Source organism: Salvelinus alpinus, chromosome 1 (genome assembly GCF_045679555.1).
Source record: "Salvelinus alpinus chromosome 1, SLU_Salpinus.1, whole genome shotgun sequence".
Classification (NCBI taxonomy): domain Eukaryota; kingdom Metazoa; phylum Chordata; class Actinopteri; order Salmoniformes; family Salmonidae; genus Salvelinus; species Salvelinus alpinus.
Window position 1 is genome coordinate 50,245,031 of NC_092086.1, and position 24,695 is coordinate 50,269,725.

General features: G+C 43.3%; 2 protein-coding genes and 1 non-coding gene across 8 annotated transcripts in view; 2 read left to right on the forward strand and 1 right to left on the reverse strand.

Annotated features, from left to right (window-relative positions):
* Positions 1 to 5,894, forward strand: part of LOC139579081 (voltage-dependent L-type calcium channel subunit beta-1-like) — a 34,920-nt gene extending 29,026 nt beyond the window's left edge. For 4 of the 5 annotated variants that reach the window (XM_071407328.1, XM_071407337.1, XM_071407354.1 and 1 more), the window contains 4 exons: positions 634 to 785; positions 929 to 1,024; positions 1,231 to 1,416; positions 3,624 to 5,894. In XM_071407328.1, coding sequence (XP_071263429.1) covers positions 634 to 785; positions 929 to 1,024; positions 1,231 to 1,416; positions 3,624 to 4,187 — 998 coding nt within the window. In that variant the 3' untranslated portion in view covers positions 4,188 to 5,894. Of the gene's footprint in view, positions 1 to 633; positions 786 to 928; positions 1,025 to 1,230 lie in introns of all 5 variants that reach the window. The other variant, XM_071407364.1, reaches the window with a different exon arrangement.
* Positions 5,895 to 8,586: 2,692 nt separating this feature from the next.
* Positions 8,587 to 13,469, forward strand: LOC139579104 (ADP-ribosylation factor-like protein 5B). Of its 2 annotated transcripts, XM_071407373.1 has the most exons (6): positions 8,587 to 9,005; positions 9,772 to 9,832; positions 9,941 to 10,088; positions 10,588 to 10,671; positions 12,312 to 12,463; positions 12,601 to 13,469. In XM_071407373.1, exons 1-6 carry the CDS (start codon positions 8,960 to 8,962, stop codon positions 12,647 to 12,649), a joined length of 540 nt encoding a protein of 179 aa, XP_071263474.1. In that variant the 5' UTR covers positions 8,587 to 8,959; the 3' UTR covers positions 12,650 to 13,469. The 2 variants fall into 2 exon arrangements, with proteins under 2 accessions (XP_071263474.1, XP_071263485.1); XM_071407384.1 differs by lacking the exons at positions 12,312 to 12,463; positions 12,601 to 13,469 and adding an exon at positions 11,549 to 11,761 and having other exon boundaries at positions 8,821 to 9,005.
* A 1,765-nt stretch (positions 13,470 to 15,234) lies between these two features.
* Positions 15,235 to 15,306, reverse strand: trnac-gca (transfer RNA cysteine (anticodon GCA)). Its single transcript has one exon. It is a non-coding gene; the product is annotated as a tRNA-Cys (tRNA).
* Between the last annotated feature and the right edge of the window lie 9,389 nt (positions 15,307 to 24,695).

Below are 24,695 nucleotides of genomic sequence, written 5' to 3' on the forward strand. Positions count from 1 at the left end.
CCGAGAACATCCAAACAGACTAATACGTTTGCAATGCCCGATAGCTCTAACAGCGAATGCTATTACACTTCCTCACTTTCAGATGACTTTATTCGTTGACATGTTCAGAACGGTATATCAGGTGCCACCACATGCATCTCATTCTCACAAGCCTCCTTCCTTCCCGAGTTTGAGTCGATATCAAAAGTTGTGTTAGAGATCATATTTACCAGTGCAAAACATCCGTCACTGCTCGTTGGAATGTGGCAACAGAATGAGAATGCCCCCAATGTTCCATTTAGCGGTGTGTAAATGGAATATCTAATGCGATGGGTTCTGTTTCACATGCACCGAACCTCTTGCTCAAATGTTGACATGCATGATAGTGTTAACATGCCACGTTTGCATGTGCGTGTATGTATCCTGTTTATTTTGAAATTGTGTGTGTGTGTGTGTGTGTGTGTGTGTGTGTGTGTGTAATGTGAGTTATCAAAGTGGCAGTAGTCACACGGATCTCCCTGTATACTCCAGAAGGGATTTAAATGTGGACAGAATTGAGATTTGACAACCAATTCAATGTGTATACTCCGTGTGTTCAGACACCTTCTACACCCGGTTACTTATTGCATTTCCATGTTGTTCTCTACCACATAGCGGAGGTGCAGAGTGAGATTGAGCGTGTCTTTGAGCTGGCCCGCACCCTGCAGCTGGTTGCGCTAGACGCAGACACCATTAACCACCCCTCTCAGCTGGCTAAGACCTCCCTGGCTCCTATCATCGTCTACATCAAAATAGCCTCACCTAAGGTACCCTCCGAGAGGAATGACTTTGTGGTCGATTGACTTCCTCTATCACATCCTACTGAAATGGCATGTATGTGACTGAAATGTCTGTAGATGTGACATCTCTGTCAGTGACCAGCGGTATGTTGTTGCCTGTTTCCCTTCAGGTCCTCCAGAGGCTCATTAAATCCCGGGGGAAGTCCCAGGCCAAACACCTGAACGTACAGATGGTGGCAGCAGACAAGCTGGCCCAGTGCCCCCCTGTGAGTGTCTCTGTGGCCCTGGATTCTGTGGTCCGAAAGGCACATGTTCTTACGTGCTGTTTGCCCTGAACAAATTAATTCACAATGACCAGTCTGAACAATGGCATTGGCTTAACATTGAAATGAATGCCCTTTTAGGTAGTTGGCTGAATCTCTGACGTTGACAGGTGAGACACTAACATGATATCCCTCTGTGTTGTATGTAGGAGCTGTTTGACATCATCCTGGATGAGAACCAGCTGGAGGACGCCTGTGAGCATCTGGCTGACTACCTGGAGGCCTACTGGAAGGCCACCCACCCCCCCAGCAGTAACCCCCCCAACCCCCTCCTCAACCGCACCATGGCCACGGCCGCCCTGGCCGCCTCCCCAGAGCCCGTCTCCAACCTGCAGGTACAGGTGCTCACCTCCCTGCGCCGCAACCTGGAGTTCTGGCCCGGCCTGGATGGCCCCGGGGCCGAGCATGGGAAAGTAGCCGAGCACGCCCTCTAAAGGCCAGCTGTGGGGGACGGGGGACGGCTCAGGGGGAACGACACCCCCTTCCTAACCCAAACCCGGCTGCCTGCTCTCCAGATATATCTCCTCCCATCCTCCCTCTCTCCATCCCTCCCCCGTGACCTGAAAGAAGTAACCTAATCACATTGTTTAAACCACATCCTCATTCATAATACTGTATAGAGAAACACTACATACATGGAGAGATGGAGGGGGCTGTTAACTGGAGAGTGTATACTGGGTCCATCACATTGGATCTAACTCAATAGCACATACACAGACATTCATATTCCCACACACACACACACACACACACACACACACACACACACACACACACACACACACACATCAGAGTACTCAGAACAATATAGGCCCCACACATTACTGTAAAAGCCTTCTGCATTAGAAAACACCCACACACAAACAGAGAGCTTCATCCTCTTCGAGAAAACCTCTCTGCAAATGACACAGTATGTTAGAGCAACACACACAGCAAAATTAGCCAAGGAGCGTTTATATGGGCAGGACACTGGATCCAGACCAAACCAGCACAGCTGGCCATCTGGCAAGGGTTTTCAGTGAGAATAACACACACACACAATCACATTGGAGTTGTGAAATGAATTGACGGGGGCAGTTATTGGATGAAATGAAAATCCTCCATCATCCGTCCATCAGTCAGAGAGGTACAGTACCTCTGTCTCTGGTCTGCTGCCTATTCCCTGTTCACTGTAATTGGTTGAGAAAATGGAGTTGTGTGCCCCTTACCCAACCTCGGGGCTCCCTGCCTGGCCTCCTTTCTTCAGCGCTCCTTTATCGTCTGGGAAACGGTGTCCAGTTTACTTCCCTTCTCCGTGTTGCCATGGCACCGTCCCTGAAAAGGAGCGAATCATCTCGGCCGTTTGGCCAATGTGTGCCTTGTTGTTGTGGCATCATTTCTGGTTTTCTGATGTGTGTGGCGTGGCAGGGATGGGCTGTGTGTGTGTGAGAGCATGCATATGCGTGCATGCGCGCGCGTGTGTGTAACGTGATGTGGGCCGTGACTAATAGGAATGTCCTAATTCATGAATTCACACAGGAAACTCTAACCAGCAGAAAAATGATAATCTGGGTCTCATCTCCAATCAGCCACTGGCTTCAGCCAAATACATACAGCATGACTCATGACTGTCATAGTCCAAGTCCTTGTGAAAGTGTCCAAGCTGCTTCCGTATATCAATGAGTTATACCCACAGAATGTATTTAATCGTGTTCATTTAGACATAAATGCACTATTATGAACAGTGATTTCTCTGATTCAATAGGTCATATTTTATATGGTACGGCTGGCTGTACATTGTCTTACGTCAGATAGGCGATTCCGCCTGCACTGATCTGTCTGAGGGCCGAGCGTCGCGTACGAGTAACACAATCTGACAAAAGACAATGGCGGCTGTATAGATTCATTAGAATTTGTTCAGACGGAGGAGATTTTGTTCCGTTATTATTTTACTGTCAATGGGTGTGACTTAAGCTCGGCCTATTCAAAGTCATGAGCAAGGATCAGCCAAATGTTGGCTTGACCCAACTCTGAAGTGTCTTGTTAATTGTGCTGAGTTACACAGAACGTAATACTTACTACTTAGGATGAGGAACATGCTTGTGAATGAAGAGATATCACAATTAGTTGAAACATCATTTTAGCTGCTGTGAAAAATCAGCCAGAAGAGGGCACTGTTGGTTTTGCAGCCAGGAGCTGAACGTGGTGTTTCGCTTGCCTAATGACTGCATGGCTGTTTCTCTTACAGATGATGAATGAACACATTTCTGTAGTCTATGGAAAAGAGTCTGCGTGCATGTATTAAATACAACAACAAAAAATGTCACTTTGACCAAGTAATTATTTACAAGGTGTGTTTTAAGTACTGCATAAATATATTCATTGTTATACTGTAAACCTCTTTGTGTTGCATTGTGAACTGACTGACTGACATTACTGATATCCTGTTTGATCGAACTGCACCCTAACCTGTCCTATCCCTGTTGACTAACCCACTGCCTGGGCCTTGTTCTGTCTCACTGTGTCTCTGCATGGCGTGTGGTGTGGGCGGGGCTCGCTGCAGGGGCCGTACCTGGTGCACGGAGAACAGAAGCAGGAAGGGCCTCTGTCGGAGTGCGGTGGTAGCGGCAGTCTCCATGACTACCAGAGTGACCAGGGAGGGAAGCAGCAACCGCAGCAGCACCAGCAGCAGAAGCAGCAGACCTACCTGCACTCCTCACGGGGCCAGCTACGGGCAGGGAGTGGGAGGGGCCTGTCCCGGCAGGACACCTTCGACTCTGAGACTCAGGGCAGTCGGGACTCGGCCTACACTGAAGCAGGGGACTCTTGCATGGACATTGAGACCGACCCCTACGAGGAGTCTGAGATGTACCGCGGGGTAGGGGGCGGGGACAGCCGCCTCCACCTGGCCCAGCACCACGGCCGGGAGGCCTCCTGGGAAGACGAGGGGGCCGAGCCGGACCAGGAGAACCTCAACCACCCTCCCATGCCCTCCCACACCCAGCCTGGGCAACACGGTCGGGCTAAGCTAAGGGAGAGGTACTGCCAGGAACCCGGGGTCACCGGCGCCAACATGGGCCACAACAAGAATCAGGAGGACTGGGGGAGGGACGTGTACATCCGCTGAACACACATCACAACGTATGGGCTAGGAGGCTGACGGACAGACTGGGGGAGGGAGGGAGGAAGTTCACGGTTAGGGGTTAGGGGGTTAGCGGGGAGAAGAGGGTGGGTTTGAGGGCCATGCCAATCAGAGGCTCATGAATGAATCTGTTTACAACCCTATTAAAGAGGTACTTTTCTCATTGTTGAGTACGCTGTAAGGAAAAAAACAACTGCCAAATGCCATCCACCTCATCCAGATATTTGAGCTATATTCAATTTATTTATGTTTTGAGAAAAAAAGCAGTTTGGTTGGTCTCTTTTTAGTTTATTTTGTTAGTACTACTGCATGAATACCATTGGAATCCTACTGAACTGACAGCACGAGGACAGTTATCATTATGATTATGAATTCATCATTGTGTGATCTGTATGGCTTAATCTCTGTAGTGTAGAATGTGAAGGCTGATAGAGCTGTAGTCCGTCATGTCCGTCCTCTGCAGTCTTAAACAGGGTTGTATGTCCCATGTACAGAACAGAGCATCAGGGTCTCTATCCCCACAGCTTCAGGCTCAGCTTCAGGATTCAGACACTTTCAGGATGGATCCTAAGCTTTTTGAGTCCCTTTGCTCCGATTCCTCATCACCCAGACCTTAAAAGCTATCTGGTGGAGAAGTTGCCATAATGTCTTCAGAATAGTTTATTGAGATAATTGTTTTATTCGTTTGACGCTTACCTTAATGTTAAGAATAAAAGGAAACACCCCAAAGATACTACTACTTCTTCCCTAACCGGCTTCAGCCATAGCATTTAAATAGAACTGTATGTGTCTGGTCTGGTTGTCCCCATCTGTTTCCTGCTATTTTAGGGATACTGTCTGTCTGTGGGTGATAGCTTTGCTCGTGTAGTATACATTGTCTTTTCGAATGTGGCACAGTTCATAAGCAGCACTACAGTAGTAGTCGCGTGAATGAAATGTCCTACCTAATAGTCTCTCACACCCTCAGACTTCACTTCAAGAACTCCAATCACAAGTGCCGGAATGTTTCGCCAAGCCACGTCCACCATTGTCATGGTGGGATGTCTTATCTCTTGTCACACTCACTGTTTTCATATGTGTGTCTTTACTGTATGTGTCCTCTTGGCTACTACCCTGCACTGTAGCCCACCCTGTCGCTCCAGCCTCCAGCACGATGTCCACCACCATCTTGTTTTCTCTGCACCAGCTTTGTGTTGTCTACGTGTTACAGGGCACACTAACAGTTATGTAAGAGTTGTTTTGCGTGGTAAATCACCCCAAACGTTCAACCAAACAGCTAGCTTGTCTGAATGTCAGATGCCATGCACTTCTCTTCTTGATTTCTGACTGACTTTAGTGGTGTTTTTTCCTGTGGACATTTGCATTTTATAAGGTCCTCAGTTCTTTAGCGCTAGTAAGAAGAGTGTAAAGGGGGGTGGGGGATAGGTACAAAACATGGTCTTTAACTCAGTTAACTAAATGGAGGATCCACAAATGTCTTTGGTGGGCTCCTTCTGCCCACCCCTTCAGTCAAATAAATATTAAATAATAATTCGTAAATAATGTTTATTGTTGCGTTATCGCAATTGTTAAAAAGATGAAAGAACATGTATCATTGGTGCCTGATTGTAGCTACATTTAGCTTTTTCTGCCTTTCATTTTTAATCTGTGGATAAATTCGTATTTTAATTAAAATTTTAATCAGAAAAAAAATCTGTTTGGGAATTTCATTGTGTCACTCCTTTGATCAAATCAAATTTTATTGGTCACATACACGTGGTTAGCAGATGTTAAAGCGAGTGTGGCGAAATGCTTGTGCTTCTCGTTCCAACAGTGCAGTAATATCTAACGAGTAATCTAACAATTCCACAACAACTACCTAATACACACAAATCGAAAGGGATGGAATAAGAATATGTACATATAAATGTATGGATGAGTGATGACCGAGCGGCATAGGCAAGATGCAATAGATGGTATAAGATACATTACTCATCCCATACGTATATACTGTAAGATATGTAAACATTAAAGTGGCATTATTTAAAGTGACTAGTGATCCATTTATTAAAGTGGCCAATGATTTAAGTCTGTGTGTAGGCAGCAGCCAATCTGTGTTAGTGATGGCTGTTTAACAGTCTGATGGCTTGAGATAGAAGTGGTTTTTCAGTCCCTCGGTCCCAGCTTTGATGCACGTACTGACCTCGCCTTCTGGATGATAACGGGGTGAACAGGCAGTGGCTCGGGTGGTTGTCCTTGATGATCCTTTTGGCCTTCCTGACGGGTGCTGTAGGTGTCCTGGAGGGCAGGTAGTTTGCCCCCGGTGATGCGTTGTGCAGACCGCACCACCCTCTGGAGAGCAGTTGAGGGCGGTGCAGTTGCCGTACCAGGTGGTGATACAGGCCAACCGGATGCTCTCAATTGTGCATCTGTAAAAGTTTGTGAGGGTTTTAGGTGACAAACCAAATTTCTTCAGCCTCCTGAGGTAGAAGAGGCACTGTTGCGCTTTCTTCAACACACTGTCTGTGTGGGTGGACCATTTCAGTGTGTCTGTAATGTGTACACCGAGGAACTTAACTTTTACCTTCTCCACTACTGTCTCGTCGATGTGGATAGGGGGTGCACCGTTTGCTGTTTCCTGAAGTCCACGAAACAGCAGAGGGAGCTAATAATCACTGATGATTATCAGGGACACACACTTGCACATCCTCCACACCTAGAGGGCTGTATGACTGAATACATTAGTTTGCCATTTAAATTAGCTATACTTTAATTTAAATGATCCCTCAATTCTTGCAATGCAAGTAACTTAAGTATATTGATGATTGAAGCCGTTGTCAAATAACAGAAAACCTCATCAGGTGCATGACGTAACAATACGTATAACAGCTGAAGCTTGTTGTAGTTCACCTTCTGTTACATAAACTATGGCTTAAAATATGGTTTCTGTTTTTCTTGCGAAGGAAAAAAAGAAGAAAGCCTCTTAAGAACTTGTGGTTTTTGACTCATCTCTGGTTGAAAACACAACAGCCGCAGGACTCAGCTCAGCGCATGACGTGCCCTGGATTGTCATGCCTACACTGTGGAGGAAACTATTTTTTGTTTGTTTTTAATTCCAGACATTTTAAAAAGAAGTAAAAACCATATAATGTTCTATGGGAGGATATCTAGAAGTTTGGGTGTGGTGGTCCCTCTTCCTGAATCTGCGATCAGAAGTTGGATCGTTTTTCAGGCTTTCCCTAATGTCCACACCATGACCCAGAGTGACCCCTGACTGAGTCCTACCATTACAGGATTCTTGAGTGAATCCTATGTAAATAAATAGAGGCCTGATCAGTGTTCGGATTAGGGTGGATGTCAGTGTTGGCGATATTCAGTAGGGATCCGGCTATGATATTCAGTAGGAGCACTGGGGCATACACTTCACAGAGTAACTAAGATATGAGTGTGATAGTACCGTATTTAAAATATATTCATGTGATTGAAATGGAAAAATGGAACAGCTAGTGATCCTGAAGTTACATGGAAAACTCCCTGCACTGCCGTAAAGAGCCAGACTTCTAAGCAGAAGCCTCATGTTGTGGGACTATCACTTCTACCACCAGGACATTTTAACTTGGGAAAGTCAAGCCCTGAAGTTAATTCAAACACATTCTCATTCACAGGAATAGAAAGGGAATTCCAGGGGAATGTCACAGTCATTGTTTCACTTTTTGATGCCATCAATAAATATCACCTGTAGAATTCCCCTGAAATGAGGCTTGGTCAAAGTACACGGTACTTTACGGGGCAACTAAGATATTAGTGCAGAGTGCCGTTTTTAAAACAATTGATGGATATTCATGTGATTGAAGGGGATCAGCTAGTGACCCTGCTCACTGGGCACAGACGTCAATTCAACGTCTCTTCCAAGTTGGTTTAATGTAATTTCATTGAAATTACGTGGAAACAACGTTGATTCAACCAGTGTGTGCCCATGGGTGAGGTTTACATGCAAAAACATTACACACTGCACTGTGGTGAAATAAAGATCCAGATTTCATAGCGCCTAAGGTTGTGACACTATCCCACTTCTGCCATCGTTGTAGACAATAATTCAAATTGGGAAAGTCATGCCCTGAAGTTTATGATAAACACAATCTCAATCACAGGAATAGAAAGGACATTCTAGGTGAATGTCACAGTCATTGTTTCACTTTTGGTTACTAAACATGTAGAATTCCCCTGCTTGAAATTATGCTTGAGGAACTATAAAGTAGTTCCGCGGCCATATGTGGGTGATGGCGTTGTCCTCCCATTCATCAGAGCTCTCATTTCATTCGTCACATTTGCGTCATGTTTTGCTACAGAAGCGTGGCCACGCCCGCTTTTAGCTGCTGAGGAATTCCTTTGCCCCGCCTTTTTCGGTGACTCGCTCCAATCATACCCCAAAATCTAGCTAGCTAAGTAAAAGAATGCATTGCCTATTTTGATCGCAGAATCAATTTGGTATCGATAGACAACCCATGGGCACATATCTCGTTTTGTTTGTGTCGATAAACGTCAGAAAAATACCTTTCTAGGCTGTGCTACCTAATGTTTTCCAGGTAGTTGGCTAAATAGCCTCGATGCACAGCACAGGGTTAGTTATCAATACAGTTATTTAGCTAGCTAACGTTAGCTATCTTTGCTTGAAGTGTGGGCTGCCTATTGTGTTAGCTAGCCAGCTACCGTTAACAGCTATCTGATTTGCTGTGTTTGAAATATTTTCATATTCTTCATTCTCATCACCGGTGGATATGGGACTACTCTTTACCAAGCTGATGACTGTCTTCGGAGACAGAGGTAATCAGTTGTGTGCCTGGATACATCTAATTTACTGCTATTATTGTTGCTCCTAAGTAATCTCCACTCCGTGCCTGATAATTTCTGCTTGTTTGGTTTGATAACGTTAGCTGCTTTGTAGCAGAGTGTTGTTATGGACTGGATTTAAATTATGAGAACGCAAGAAGCTGTTAGACGTGATTTTCAATAACGTTAGTGACAGTTCAACAAATGGTTAATTTCGGCATAGCCAAAATCGTAGCTAAATTTCTAACTACACCGGGCACCTTCCAATAACTGGTTAATTTATATCGGACACGAGCTAGTCGGTACTGGATGTCCTGTTCACTGTGTCAACGTTCTGCACACGTGTCCCGTGTAATTATCTGTTTTCTATGTAGCGGTAGTGATAGTGAATTGCATTAGTATTATGCAACCAATAACATTTTGTCAATCAGTACTGTTTACCTCGTTGATGAGATGATGGCAGGTTAGAGGTCGCTGGGGTTGACTATCAGGGTCAAATGGCCCTTGTTTTACCTAATTTACCTAACACTGCAAACAAACAGATGTTTTGACCCCTTTGGATAATAAAGATGTCTGCCCATGTTTTTCATATCTGGTATTTGAGTCCATGGCTAGACCCTTCAAAGAGAGTCCATCAGTCAGATGTGTTATCGTGGTGATGATTGATTCGCTTTGAGGGTCACAGGTCTGTGAATGGCAATCCCGTGTGTCTGTTATGTAGAAGTGTGTAAATCACTTTCCTTTTTTCCTTCTCTCATAGAACACAAAGTGATCATAGTGGGCCTGGACAATGCTGGGAAGACCACTATCCTCTACCAATTGTGAGTGATATCAAAATAGATTTGTATAATTCATGATCACATAAGTCTCAAATTTATGCAAATGATATTTATAATCACTTAGTCATAACAATCGCTCTGTCCTCTCAGCCTTACCAAAGAGGCGGTTCACACCTCCCCCACCATTGGCAGTAACGTAGAGGAGATCTCTGTACGCAAGACCCGCTTCCTGGTGTGGGACATCGGAGGCCAGGAAAGCCTGAGAGCCAGCTGGAACTCCTACTACTGCAACACAGAGGTACGGATATGTTGGTGTGTGTGCCGCAGAATGTCTTTGTCGAGGAGCAGCATGTGTATTTTTTTATGTAACAAAGTGTGTACAGGTGTGTGTTGGTTCCTGGCCAGTTACAGCTGGAGTAGAAATAGAACCCTGGTGAAGGTGCTAATGCCTAAACCCTTTTTTGCTTTAACTTCCCTTTCCCTCCGAGACTGTCTGAATAGCTACAGCTGGAGACGATATGTTTTTCAGCGCCAACGATTAGGCCAACACTGAGTTATTACACTTTAACCAGCAGCTGATTGTTGTTATCATTGATAAGGCATGGGAACACTATTACATCATCTGTTACAGAACTAACCATATCAGCCTGCTGTCCTGAGTATTCCTCTAACACTAGACTGTTACTGAAGTCATACTAAACGTTGATGAGATGAGAGCACTCCGAGCCAGGGGTAAAGTTAAGTGAGTAAGTTGGTCCTCTTTGGCCAGGGTATTCAGTTGTTTTGTCTCTCTTTAGATTGTGATTCTGGTTGTGGACAGCACAGACCGCGAGCGCCTAAATCTGAACAAAGATGAACTTCACCGCATGCTTGCACATGAGGTAACAACCACCTGGGTTTTTTGGAGGGATCATGGGAAGGGGGGAAGGAGGGTCAGCTCAACCTCACTGTTTAAGATTTTTTTTTCTGAAGACCAGTTTCAAATGCAGGAAAGCACACTATTCATTCTTAACTTCCCTTTTCCTGTATATGACACACCAGAAATATTAGCCGATTGGAATTTCCTTATTTTATCAACAGGTGGATGAGTGAGGATTACTTTTATGAATAAGGGCACTTTGTTTACTAGGTAGTTCACGTTCCATTGTCACTCACCTTATGTATCTTTTTAAAGGTGCAATATACAGAAATCGTTCCGCCATTTCCTGGTTGCTAAAATTCTAATAGTTCACCTAATTTCAGTTTGTGACAAACAAGCAATCGATAGTGTAGAAAATTGTTGTACCATCCAAACTGTTGTGAAATATCTTTTTGATAACCAAAAATATTATATTTTTAGCTGTTTGAAGCTGGTGTAAAAAATTGCTTCTTAGACTTGCTTTCAATGAGAATGACAGATCTATAACTCACATTTCTATGTGAATTTGATCAGGTGGCCCAAAAAGTGACATATTGCAGATTTAACATGTTGACTTGTGAGCTGTGTTCATGCTCTCAATATGACTCATATCACCACTACAGAGCAAACAAACTGATTGCAAAACCATGATGGGTTGTTTCAACATTTCCCCTGTGTGAATCAGTGCATTGACAGCTGAGCTGTTCAGTTTCTGTTCTGCTGACGCTGCTATTTTCTATTATCTGAGATGTCGCAGCGGAGAGATTCTGTAGATTTCCACAGGAAACGCTCAGACGTGTAAATATGTTGAATATAAAAACGAGATAATTGTGCCTCTCTCCTGTCTGACTGGTCTGTAGGACCTACAGAATGTAACCCTGCCTTTCTCTCCTGTCCTGTCTGACTGGTGTGTAGGACCTACAGAATGTAACCCTGCCTTTCTCTCCTGTCCTGTCTGACTGGTGTGTAGGACCTACAGAATGTAACCCTGCCTTTCTCTCCTGTCCTGTCTGACTGGTGTGTAGGACCTACAGAATGTAACCCTGCCTTTCTCTCCTGTCCTGTCTGACTGGTGTGTAGGGCCTATAGAATGTAACCCTGCCTTTCTCTCCTGTCCTGTCTGACTGGTGTGTAGGACCTACAGAATGTAACCCTGCCTTTCTCTCCTGTCCTGTCTGACTGGTGTGTAGGACCTACAGAATGTAACCCTGCCTATCTCTCCTGTCCTGTCTGACTGGTGTGTAGGACCTACAGAATGTAACCCTGCCTTTCTCTCCTGTCCTGTCTGACTGGTGTGTAGGACCTACAGAATGTAACCCTGCCTATCTCTCCGGTCCTGTCTGACTGGTGTGTAGGACCTACAGAATGTAACCCTGCCTATCTCTCCGGTCCTGTCTGACTGGTGTGTAGGACCTACAGAATGTAACCATGCCTATCTCTCCTGTCCTGTCTGACTGGTGTGTAGGACCTACAGAATGTAACCCTGCCTTTCTCTCCTGTCCTGTGACTGGTGTGTAGGACCTACAGAATGTAACCCTGCCTATCTCTCCTGTCCTGTCTGACTGGTGTGTAGGACCTACAGAATGTAACCCTGCCTATCTCTCCTGTCTGACTGGTGTGTAGGACCTACAGAATGCTGCGATTCTAGTTCTGGCCAACAAGCAGGACATGAAGGACTCTATGACAGTGGCAGAGATCTCCCAGTGCCTCACCCTAAGCTCTATCACAGCCCACTCCTGGCATGTACAGGCCTGCTGTGCCCTCACAGGGGAGGGGTGAGTACACTGCATAACTACAGACACGCCTGGGCCGCCTCCGTGTGTGTGTGATAACATTCCCATAAATAACCTAAAGTCACTCAAACACAGTTAAATTTTCAAAACCATTTCCAACTCTTTCTCCTAACCTCCAGACTACCTGCCAGTCTGGACTGGATGAGGTCTCGTGTCCTGGCCAGTTAGAACTCCTTCCGTGGGCTCATCCCAATTGGAACCAGGACAGCTATCCTTTGACCCAACAAACACAACCTCTCAGACGTCGCAGCCAAAGCCACAGTGCCCAGATCAGGATCTCCACTATCTGTAGTGACACTGCCCCTCTGAGCCCCAGGGGTGGCCCCAGTCTTGCCCTGTCACCCTCATGCCTTACCCAGCCCTTAGTGTGTATGCCAGGGCTGACCAGAGTCCAGGTCTGCCTCGGGATAGAGGAGGCCTGGAGGAACCTGGCAGAACCTCAACTAGATATGCCAGGGTGTGCATATGCGTAAGCATCTATGTGTGGTGTGTGTGAGACTCCGTTCTAGAGGTCCACCATGTTTACATAAGAATCCTTACCTGTCAGACCTGACTCCATAAGGATGACACAGTATGCCCCACATAAGCTGAAAATGTACCTATCACAGTATTTAAGCCTCCTGTCCTCATGAACTCCACAGAGGTAGAATGGGAGGTTGCATTGGATTTCTTTAACATACAGATTTGTACCTCTGACTTGAGGAAAACCACAGTACAACAGGTTAAGAGGCCAGACCTAATGGGGATCAAACTGGTGCTCAGCCTTCTGAGCTATCAATGCACAAATTACTTGAAGTATTTATATCAAAGAAGAAAAAAGGGGGTTGCTTGACAGTGAAAAACGGTAGCATGCTTTCTGTAAAAAGCAAGATGACAAACAAGTATTGTCTGATTTTAAGGTTAATCATGTATTTTTATACATATACAGTGGCTATGTATTTTACGGTACAAAATATTTTTTGTACAAATAAATGTTATTGTTGATAAACTGGTGACTGGGCTGCCTTCTCTGTAGTAGGGGAATTACACATGGAACAATTTGGGAACGCCTGAACCAATGATTTATATACTGAACAAAAATCTAAGCGCAACATGCAACAATTTCAAAGGTTTTACTGAGTTACACTTCATAGAAGGAAATCAGTCAATTGAAATAAATGTATTAGGATTTCGCATGACTGGGCAGGGGTGCAGGGATGGGAGGGCATAGGCCCACCCACTTGGGAGCCAGGCCCAGTCAATCAGAATGAGTTTTTCCACACAAAGGTTTTTTTTACAGTAAGAAATATTCCTCAGTACCCCCCCCTTCTCGGACGATCCCACAGGTGAAGAAGCCGTTTGTAGAGGTCCTGGACTGGCGTGGTTACACGTGGTCTGCAGTTTTTAGGCCGGTTGGATGTACTACCATATTCTCTAAAATGACTTTGGAGGCGGCTAATGGTAGAGAAATGAACATTAAATTATCTGGCAACAGGTCTGTTGGACATTCCTGCAGTCAGCATGTCAATTGCACACTCCCTCAAAACTTGAGACGTTTGTGGCATTGTGTTATGTAGCAAAACTGCACATTTTAGAGTGGCCTTTTATTGTCCTCAGCACAAGGTGCACCTGTGTACTGATTGATCTGTTTAATCAGCTTCTTGACATGCCACACCTGTCAGGTGGATGGATTATCTTGGAAAATGAGAAATGCTCACTAACAGGGATGTAAACAAATTTGTGAACAACATTTGAGAGAAATAAGCTTTTTGTGCATATGGAACATTTCTGGGATCTTTTATTTCAGCTTATGAAAAAATGGGACCAACACTTTACATGTTGTGTTTGTATTTTTGTACCAATGTCTTGCTCCCATGCAGATTTTGTATTTGCCAAGCAAGGCAGATTAATGTTCTGTATTATGTCGTATAATCTGGAGATTGTGCCCTTCAGATACGGGTTAAGATCTAAACACTTCTCGACTGTACACTTAGTAGGCTCGAGTGGAAATGAAAGGAAATGTGTTTTAGCAAAACTGCGAGTTTGCCGGGCTGGTATCTAAAAAAGTGGATATTGGGAATATTATGGTCAACCCTCAGAGTATAGAATGAGACGAATGTGTTATCAACAAATAGGTCACAAAAAAACACCAGACCGTTCCTATGCCAGAACTGGAATGTCGTGTCAATCTGTGACACTGTGAAGAGATGATTAGATGTTAATAGAGAGAAACCGCTTGCTTGTTTAAGGCTAAAGTGATTTCGGGATTGGGACCAGATTTGAATATAACTCACATTTCTATGTGCATTTGGTGGGGTTGCCGAGGTGCCTTATTGCTATTGTAAACGGGTTACTAACGTAATTGTAGCTGTAAAAATAAATGTTTTGTCATACCAGTTGTATATGGGCTGTTATAAACTGGGTGGTTCGAGCCCTGAATGCCGATTGGCTGGCCAATATACCACGGCTAAGGGCTGTTCTTACGCAACGCGGAGTGTCAGGACACAGCCCTTTTAGCCGTGGTATATTGGCCATGTACCACAAACCCCCGAGGTGCCTTATTACGAATATTAACTGGTTACCAACGTAATCAGAGCAGTAAAAATAAATGTTTTCTCATGACTGTGGTATATGGTCTGATATACCACGGTTGTCAGTCAATCAGTAATCCAAGGTTTATATTCCGAACGGTTTTTAACAGCTACACCACACTTTATTTACTAGTCTTGATAACACCAGCCCCTCCACAGCTCGCGCATTAGCGGGTTCAAAATAGGGGGCATCCGGATTTGAACCGGAGACCTCTTGATCTGCAGTCAAATGCTCTACCACTGAGCTATACCCCCACTGTACCTCAGCAGTAAAATAAAAGCTAATTGTCCTAAGGATGTCAATTCTGTTCATAAATTAGAAAAACATTATTTTATGCGGTACGGTTTTTATTTTCGGTTAAAAAAATGTATTTCACGGGTTATCGACGTTTTTCAAGGCGTGTTCGTCTGTTAGGGGAGCGCACATTGTGCATCGTTTCCTCCACTAGGAGGAGACAAATACATGTGTCTCTTGGGTGCTTTCAGTACTGTACAGTACACGGTATTTTATATATGCTATCAAGGGAGAAACGAATGTTAGTGTTTCTTTGTATCTTTTTGTTAGTAACAACATCAGTCGGCTCTCATGCATGCCCAATGATATATATATATTTTTTTTATGAACATGCATGCACCCTAAACACATTAGATAAAAAGATGGGTTTGGTCACAGTAGTAAACCTCAGATAGTAAAACTCTAGTTCTGTCGTGCATTTCATTCGTGCATTTGCCACAAAACAACAACAACAACAATAACCACTCGCATAACACATTTCGACCAGTTTAAGTTTTATGGTGTGTATAGGGCAGGAATTGATAATGAGACAATTAAGGGTGCAGAATGTTGTTAAATCCGTGACCACGGAAACCAAAAAGCGTGCGAAAAGGCCTGTTATTACATCCCAGCCACTTGAAATGACATTGTGGTTTATTTGCATCACAACAAGGAGATTGCATTCCTCCGAATTTCAAAAGTAAATCTGGTGCTGATAGAAACGTGTAAATGACTAGAGAGCGACTCTGACTTCAGGAATACAATAGGCCTGCAATACAATGAATGACCTTCCATCAGGCATGTCTGCTACACTTCCTCAACAAGGGATTTGAAGGAATGGGTATCATTTTAACAGCTAGTTTCTCCTAAGTGAAAGATAATCCCATGGGTTATACCATGTACAATAAATATAGACCTAATAGTATGACGGCAACAATGTCTGACAGTAATAAACCTATCCATTTTACTGTAACAGTTATGATCAGGTAACATGTTCTACCAGCTGATACTATGAGCTCCCATTGCTATTGTTTTTTAAATTGTGTCTTGTATTTAAGATTGTCCACTGTGTGGTCCCCAAATACCTATGTAACTACTTTAACTTGGTCAGGGATAACCATAACTATTCCACTAGAAGGAGCAGTTGTGTAAAGTACTTAAGTACTACTTAAGTCGTTTTTTGGGGTATCTGTACTTTACTTTACTATTTATATTTTTGACTACTTTTACTTCACTACATTCCTAAAGAAAATGATGTACTTTTTACTCCATACATTTTCCCTGACACCCAAAAGAACTCGTTACATTTTGAATGCTTAGCAGGACAGGAACATTGTCTAATTCACACACTTATGCTTAATTTGTAATGATGTCTGAGTGTTGAAGTGTAAAAATGGCACCATGTGGTTTGCTTAATATAAGACATTTGAAATGATTATACTTTTACATTTACTTTTGATGCTTAAGTATATTTAAACCAAATACTTTTACTTTTACTCAAGTAGTATTTTACTGGGTGACTTTCACTTTTACTTGAGTCATTTTCTATTAAGGTATCTTTACTCTAGGATGACAATTGAGTACTTTTTCCACCACTGAGAACCAACATTGTTCCTTTCAGATTTAAGAGCGGTATGGGGAAAGAACCCTTTTTGGAATTGTTGGGTTTCTGACATTATTTGGAATAGTCTTCCAAAGAACTTGAAATTCATAACCTCCATGGTCCATATCAAGTTTTCTCACTTAAAATGGCTAAATAGTAGCATGTCTCGTAAGTGAGCCGTAAGACTACATTATGTGGGTGAGAAGAAAATGCTCCCATCTACTGGACAGGTTGTGGTACTACTAAAAAAGCACCACAATGGAAGTAAGCTTTCGAGATTTTACTCTGTTATCCTTGATGATTTTCTTAAATTGTAGGTGGAGGCATATCCAGCTGGAGTGCTGTTATGTATGTATTTTATACATGTCTAATAAATTAAATCAAACAATCAGTCTTACAATATATATTTCTAATGGAAAAGGAATAGAGATAGACATACATTTAAACTGTTACCTGGCTAAAACTGACCATCTGTGCATGTTTGATTGTAGATCTGTCTATGTCTAGGCTTCAACATCCCTATATTCTGTTTGCCTATGGCAGGGATGGGCAACTTTGATGAGGGTGGGGGCAAAGAGAAAGTAATACAAAAGAAACTGAAAGTTACCCGATTACGTTACTGAGTTTGGGTAATCCAAAACGTACGTTACTGATTACAATTTTGGACAGGTAACTAGTAACTGTAATGGATTAGATTTAGAAAGTAACCTACCCAACAACCCTGTGTTCACTCATGATTGTGTGGCAGCACACATCTCCAACTCAATCATCAAGTTTGCTGACGACAGAACAGTGGTAGGCCTGATTACCAACAACAACGAGACAGCCTACAGGGAGGAGTTGAGAGCTCTGGCGGTGTGGTTCCAGGAGAATAACCTTTCTCTCAATGTCAACAAAGCAAAGGAACTGATCGTGGACTACAGGAGACAGCAGAGAGAGCACGCCCCCATCCACATCGACGGGGCCACAGCGGAGAGGGTGAAAGCTTTAAGATCTTTGGCGTGCGCATCACTGAGGACCTGAAATGGTCCCTTCACACCGATAGTGTGGTGAAGAAGGCGCAACAGCGTCTCTTCAACCTCAGGAAGCTGAAGAAATTCAGCTTGGCCCCTAACACCCTCACAAACATCTACAGATGCAACATTGAAAGAGCATTCTGTTCGTGCTGTATCACCGCCTGGTACAGCAATTGCACCGCCTGCAACCGCAGGGCTCTCCAGAGAGTGGTGCGGTCTGCCCAACGCATCATTGGGGGAACACTGCCTGCCCTCCAGGACATCTATAGCACCCAGTGTCACAGGAAGGCCAAGAAGATTATCAAGTACCTCAGCCACGGCCCGTCTACTACCATCTAAAAGGTGAAGACAGTACAGGTGCATCAAAACTGGGACCGAGAGACTGATAAACAGCTTCTATCTCCAGGCCATCAGACTGTTAAGCAGTTATCACTAGCCGGCCTCCGCCCGGTACCCTGCCCTGAACCTTAGACACTGTCATTAGCCGGCTACCAACCGGTACTCTACCCTGCCCCTGTACATAGAGTCGTTGAACACTGGTCACTTTAATAATGTTTACATACTGTCAGTGGTGGAAAAAGTTCTCAAATCTCATACTTGAGTAAAAGTAAAGATACCTTAATAGAAATGACTCAAGTAAAAGTGAATGTCACCCAGTAAAATACTACTTGAGTAAAAGTCCAAAATTATTTAGTTTTAAATATACTTAAGTATCAAAATTAAATGTAGTTGCTAAAATATACTTAAGTATCAAAAGTAAAAATACAAATAATAAAACATTCCTATTATTAAGCAAACCAGAAGGCACAATTTAAAAACATTTTCTTTTACAGGTAGCCAGGGTCACACTCCAACAGGGTTGACCAGGGATGTTCTCTTGATAAGTGTGAGAATTGGATCATTTTCTGTCCTGCTAAGCATTCAAAATGTTACGATTACTTTTGGGTGTCAGGGAAAATGTATGGAGTTAAAAGTATATATTTTTCTTTAGGAATGTAGTGAAGTAAAAGTAAAAGTTGTCAAAAATATAAATTGTAAAGTACAGAAACGCCAAAAAACGACTTAAGTAGTACTTTAAAGTATTTTTACTTAAGTACTTCACACCACTGCATACTGTTTTACCCACTTTAAATGTATATACTGAAAATGTATGGAGTTAAAAGTATATATTTTTCTTTAGGAATGTAGTGAAGTAAAAGTAAAAGTTGTCAAAAATATAAATTGTAAAGTACAGATACGGCAAAAAACGAATTAAGTAGTACTTTAAAGTATTGTTACTTAAGTACTTCACACCACTGCATACTGTTTTTCCCACTTTAAATGTATATACTGTATTTTAGTCATGGCTCATCCATTATAACAATCTCCACAGAGGAACTCTAGAGTTCTGTCAGAGTGACCATCAGGTTCTTGGTCACCCCCCTGACCAAGGCCCTTCTCCCCCGGTTGTTCAGTTTGGCCGGGCAGCCAGGTCTAGGAAGAGTCTTGGTGGTCCCAAATGTCTTCCATTTAAGAATGATGGAGGCCACTGTATTCTTGGGGACCTTTAATGCTGCAGAATTTTAAATCTGTGCTTTGACACAATCCTGTCTCGGAGCTCTACAAACAATTCCTCATGGCTTGGTTTTCGCTCTGACATGCACTGTCAACTGTGCGACCTTATATAGACAGGTGTGTGCCTTTCCAAATCATGTCCAATCAATTGAATTTACCATAGGTGGTCTCCAATCAAGTTGTGGAAACATCTTAAGGATGATCAATGGAAACAGGATGCAGCTGAGCTCAATTTCGAGTCTTATCTCAAACGGTCTTAATACTTATGTATATAAGTATACATTTGTAATAATTTCTAAAAAAAGTTTTTTGTTTTGTCATTATGGGGTATTGTGTGTAGATTGCTGAGAAAAAAACTATATTTAATCCATTTTAGAACAAGGCTGTAATGTACAAAAAGGTGGAAAAAGTCAAGGGGTCTGAATACTTTCCGAAGGCACTACAGTATTTATATTGAGGACTCTGACATTGCTCGTTCTGCTATGTCTTTTTCTTTCTTTTGGATTATGTGTATTGTTAGATTGCTAGACGTTGCTGCACGGTTAGAGCTAGAAACATAAGCATTTCGCTACACCTGCAAAACTGTGTACTTGGCCAATAAACTTTGATTCGATTTGTTCATTTGGATATCAATGCTAAGATATGTCGTCTAGGTTCTTAGAGGGTATACACTAACACAACATTTGTTTTATAAATTGTATGTGCCACTCAGTTCCATAGTCAGTAAGGGCCCAATTCCAACATAATAAATTATGCCTTTCTTACATATGCACTTCCTACACACTTCTCAGTAGTTGGTTTTCAGACTAACCTTATGAAGGTGCGTAATGGGCTTTACAGGCGTGGTTCTCTTGCGCATGCTGAATAAATGTAATTCAAACGCTGAAAACCCTCTAACTTCCTAGCCGGCAGATTTTCAGGGTTTTCATTACATTTATCTTAAGCCATCCTTTCAAATACAGTGTACCTTTAAGTTTGAATTTTGATGACAGACTCAATAGAATAATCCAGAGAACGGGTTCAGAATATTAGGGATCAACGAAAGAAAGCCATCTAACTATATGCATATTGATCTGTCGTTTCAGCACCAATTGATAGATTTACATGACTCTGTTGTCACCGACATTTTCAACCTCTCCCTGACCCAGTCTGTAATACCTACATGTTTCAAGCAGACCACCATAGTCCCTGTGCACAAGAATTTCAAGGTAACTTGTCTAAATGACTGCTGACTGTAGCACTCACATCTGTAGCCATGAAATGCTTTGAAAGGCTGGTCATGGCTCACTTCAACCTCATCATCCCAGAAACCCTGAACCCACTCCAATTCACATACGCCCCAAACAGATCCACAGATGACGCAATCTCTATTGCACTCCACACTGCCCTTTCCCATCTGGGCAAAATGAACACCCACGTGAGAATGCTGTTCATAGACTACAGCTCAGCGTTCAACACCATAGTGCCCACAAAGCTCATCACTATGCTAACATGATGACCAGACCGCACTCGTCGCATACGCGAGCGTTGCAAAATAAAAGTACACATGCATGCTATTCAATCATTGCATCCACTCTGTTCGTGCGCGTCAACGAGCGTCTGCGTAGCCAGGTGCTAAAATAGAACTTGGTTCTATTTGTGACGCTCGACGCACTGCAAGTCCTGTCTCTCCCATCTCCTCATTGGTTTTTAGGAATATATATACCCCCGTGGGTGATTGAAAGATGAGTTGAGGTCCACACTCCAATCCAGTAGGTTGTGGTAATGCACCTTAAAGTTGGTAGCCCACCGCCATAAAAAGTCCAAAGAAGAAGAAGAAGCCTGAAGGAGGAGAGATTACTAGAAAACAAAACGTTTACCCTTTTATCTGTTGATTAATTCTCGGAGTAGAGGACCTTGTGCATTTCAGGTAAAATGCAACCTAATGTTTATATCCCAAGACAAATTAGCTAGCAACAGCAAGCTAGCTAGTTGTATATCTCACTGGTCACCCCCAAAGCCAATTCTTCCTTTGGCCGTCTCTCCTTCCAGTTCTCTGCTGCCAATGACTGGAACGAACTGCAAAAATCTCTGAAGCTGGAGACTCTTACCTCCCTCACTAGCTTTAAGCACCAGCTGTCAGAGCAGCTCACAGATCACTGCACCTGTACATAGCTCATCTGTAAATAGCCCGTCCAATCTACCTCATCCCCATACTTTATTTATTTATTTATCTTGCTCCTTTGCACCCCAGTATCTCAACTTGCACATTCATCTTCTGCACATCCTACCATTCCAGTGTTTAATTGCTATATTGTAATTACTTTGCCACCATGGCCTATTTATTGCCTTACCTCTCTCATCCTACCTCATTTGCACATGCTGTATATAGATTTTTCTACTGTATTATTGATTGTATGTTTGTTTATTCCATGTGTAACTCTGTGGTGTTGTCTGTGTCGAACTGCTTTGCTTTATCTTGGCCTGGTCGCAGTTGCAAATGAGAACTTGTTCTCAACTAGCCTACCTGGTTAAATAAAGGTGAAATAAATAAATAGCTAAATTGCCATAATGTGTTTAATGCTTTTCAACCTGTCCCCGAATATAGTTGGTTCAGAGTTTGTTTTGATATTTCAACCTGCATGTCCTGATTGCATCTGGTGTGGCCGGGACAAAATCAACATGCGTGCGATGGCACACGCGGACACACGTGCGTATGCCATCTGGTCAGCATGTTAGGTCCCTGGAACTGTACACCTCCCTCTGCAACTGGATCCTGGACTTTCTGACGGGCCACCCCCATATGGTGAAGGTAGGCAACAACACATCCGCCCCTCAGGGGTGCGTGCTTGGTACCCTCCTGTACTCCCTGTTCACCCACGACTGCATGACAGCGCATGACTACAACACCATCATCAAGTTTGCCGATGACACAACGGCGGTAGGCCTGTGTCATCACCAACGACGATGAGATAGCCTATAGGGAGGAGGTCAGAGACCTGGCAGTGCGGTGCCAGGACAACAACCTCTACCTCACCGTGGGCAAAACAAAGGCGCTTATCATGGACTACAGGAAACGTAGGGCCGGACACGCCCCCATTCACATTGACAGGGCTGTAGTGGAGCAGGGTGAGAGCTTCAAGTTCCTCTGTGTCCACGTCGCTAACGACCTATCATGGTCCAAACACACCAACACTGTCGTAAAGAGTGCACGACAATTTCTCTTCTCCCTCAGGAGGCTGAAAAGATTTGGCGTGGGCCCTCAGATACTCAAAAAGTTCTACAGATGCACCATCGACAGCACCTTGACTGGCTACATCGCAGCTTGGTATGGAAACTGCTCGGCATCGGACTGCAAAGCGCTACAGAGGGTACATTACTGGGGTTGAACTCCCTGCCATCCAGGACCTCTATACCAGGCAGTGTCAGAGGAAGGCCCTAAAAATGGTCAAAGACACCAGCCACCCAAGTCATAGACAGTTCTCTCTGCTGTCGCACGGCAAGCGGTACCGGAGCGCTAAGTCTAGGACCAAAAGGCTCCTGAACAACATCTACCCCCAAGCCATAAGACTGATAAATAGTTAATCAAATAGCTACCTGGACCATCTGCATTGACCATTTTTGCACCAACTCTTTTTAACTTTATGCACACACACTGAACTCTACTCACACACTCACATATACTTACACTGACACTCCAACACACACACACACACACACACTCACACATAACACGTACACACAGGCACACTGTCACCACACACACACACACTTCCACACTCATTTTGTTGATCGTATTCTGCATTGTTGGGAAGGGCCCATAAGTAAACATTTCACTGTTAGTCTACAGCTGTTGTTTACGAAGCATGTGACAATTTAAATTTTCTTAGTTTAGATTTGATCTTATTTAGGGGTTAGAAAAGTATTTATGAATCACAAAAAACTGGTTTGGAGAGCCTTTACACGCAAAAGAAAGAACATGGTGGTTTGATTGATTCGGAAAATTGGCACATTCGGTTCTTAAACCCATGGTAATGTTGGAAAATTATTGTACGTAGAATTATAATAGGGAGAATAGTGTGCAATAGTAGGCTATACCCTCGTCTATTGCCTGCACTAACCATGGAACTGTGTTATGACACAGCCAAGTATTGCACCATACGTCGGGTTCAAACTGCTATGGCTTAGTCGGCGCTCAGCTCCATAGCGATTTAATTAGCTTACTTGTCAATTCAAAAAAATATATTATCAACTGTTACTAATGATCCTCAGCAACAACCACATGGCCGTGACGGCGCTTACGGAGGAAGAAAATGTGGATAAACGAAACAATGTCATTAAATGGAATGATAATGTAGGCTATACCAACTGAATGTGTGTTGTTGAATGTGTGTTGTTATTAGGTCTACTGACGGTCAATGTCTAATATTTAACATGGTGGAAATAGGAAACAGAGAAAGTCGGTGTAGCCTCTAATTAAGACATTCGAGAGTACCCATCCCTGCAAGTTTCAATAAAATGCTGTACAATTTATATTCTGCATAATGGCACAGCATTTCAGAAACTTCACTGTGGGAAAGTTGATATGTTGATATGCTTCAGTGTGCAACCATATGACTGGTTCAACATTTGTCTCGCGATAATAAGGTAAAATATTTCTAAAAGAAGTGTCGTTTATATTTACAATTCCCTTATCCAAACGGATTACTCATTTACCTAGCTCTTATTAACAGCTCTTATCAACGGCTCTTATTAACAGCTCTTATCAAGTTGTAAATTACAGTGCATGAAGAATGGTGTTACTGTATTTCTATCAGAAAATATTACAGTAGATGCTTTTTCCACTTGGAACCGCTAGGTTCTCTAGACCTTATTCATTGTTTCCTTCTGCGCAAAGACAGTGGAATTATTAGGGAATTAAGTCAAGGTCAGAGTCCGGATATCTATAGACACATTTCCACCACACATTTATTTCATCTCCACCCAAAACAAATAGCAGGTGAACAGCATGCTATTCTCAACCTTAAATTCAAGGTCAGAATACACGTAGAGAGAGAACTGCATAGAAAGGGAATTAAACCCCATTTACGCGCCCTTAACTCGGGTCGGAATCGGGCCCATGTTTATGTTGGCCTTACCTGCCCAGTTAGACACCATTCACTAACCCACCATTGTTAATAACTATTAGACCTGTGATTGATATGTATCAAAGAAAATG

Bases quoted from the DNA above. Each gene is read 5' to 3' on its own strand.
- LOC139579104 (XM_071407373.1), top strand. From the start codon at position 8,960: ATGGGACTACTCTTTACCAAGCTGATGACTGTCTTCGGAGACAGAG. The intron at 9,006-9,771 runs GTAATCAGTTGT...CTTCTCTCATAG, and splicing joins GACTGTCTTCGGAGACAGAG to AACACAAAGTGATCATAGTG. The intron at 12,464-12,600 runs GTGAGTACACTG...CCTAACCTCCAG, and splicing joins TGTGCCCTCACAGGGGAGGG to ACTACCTGCCAGTCTGGACT.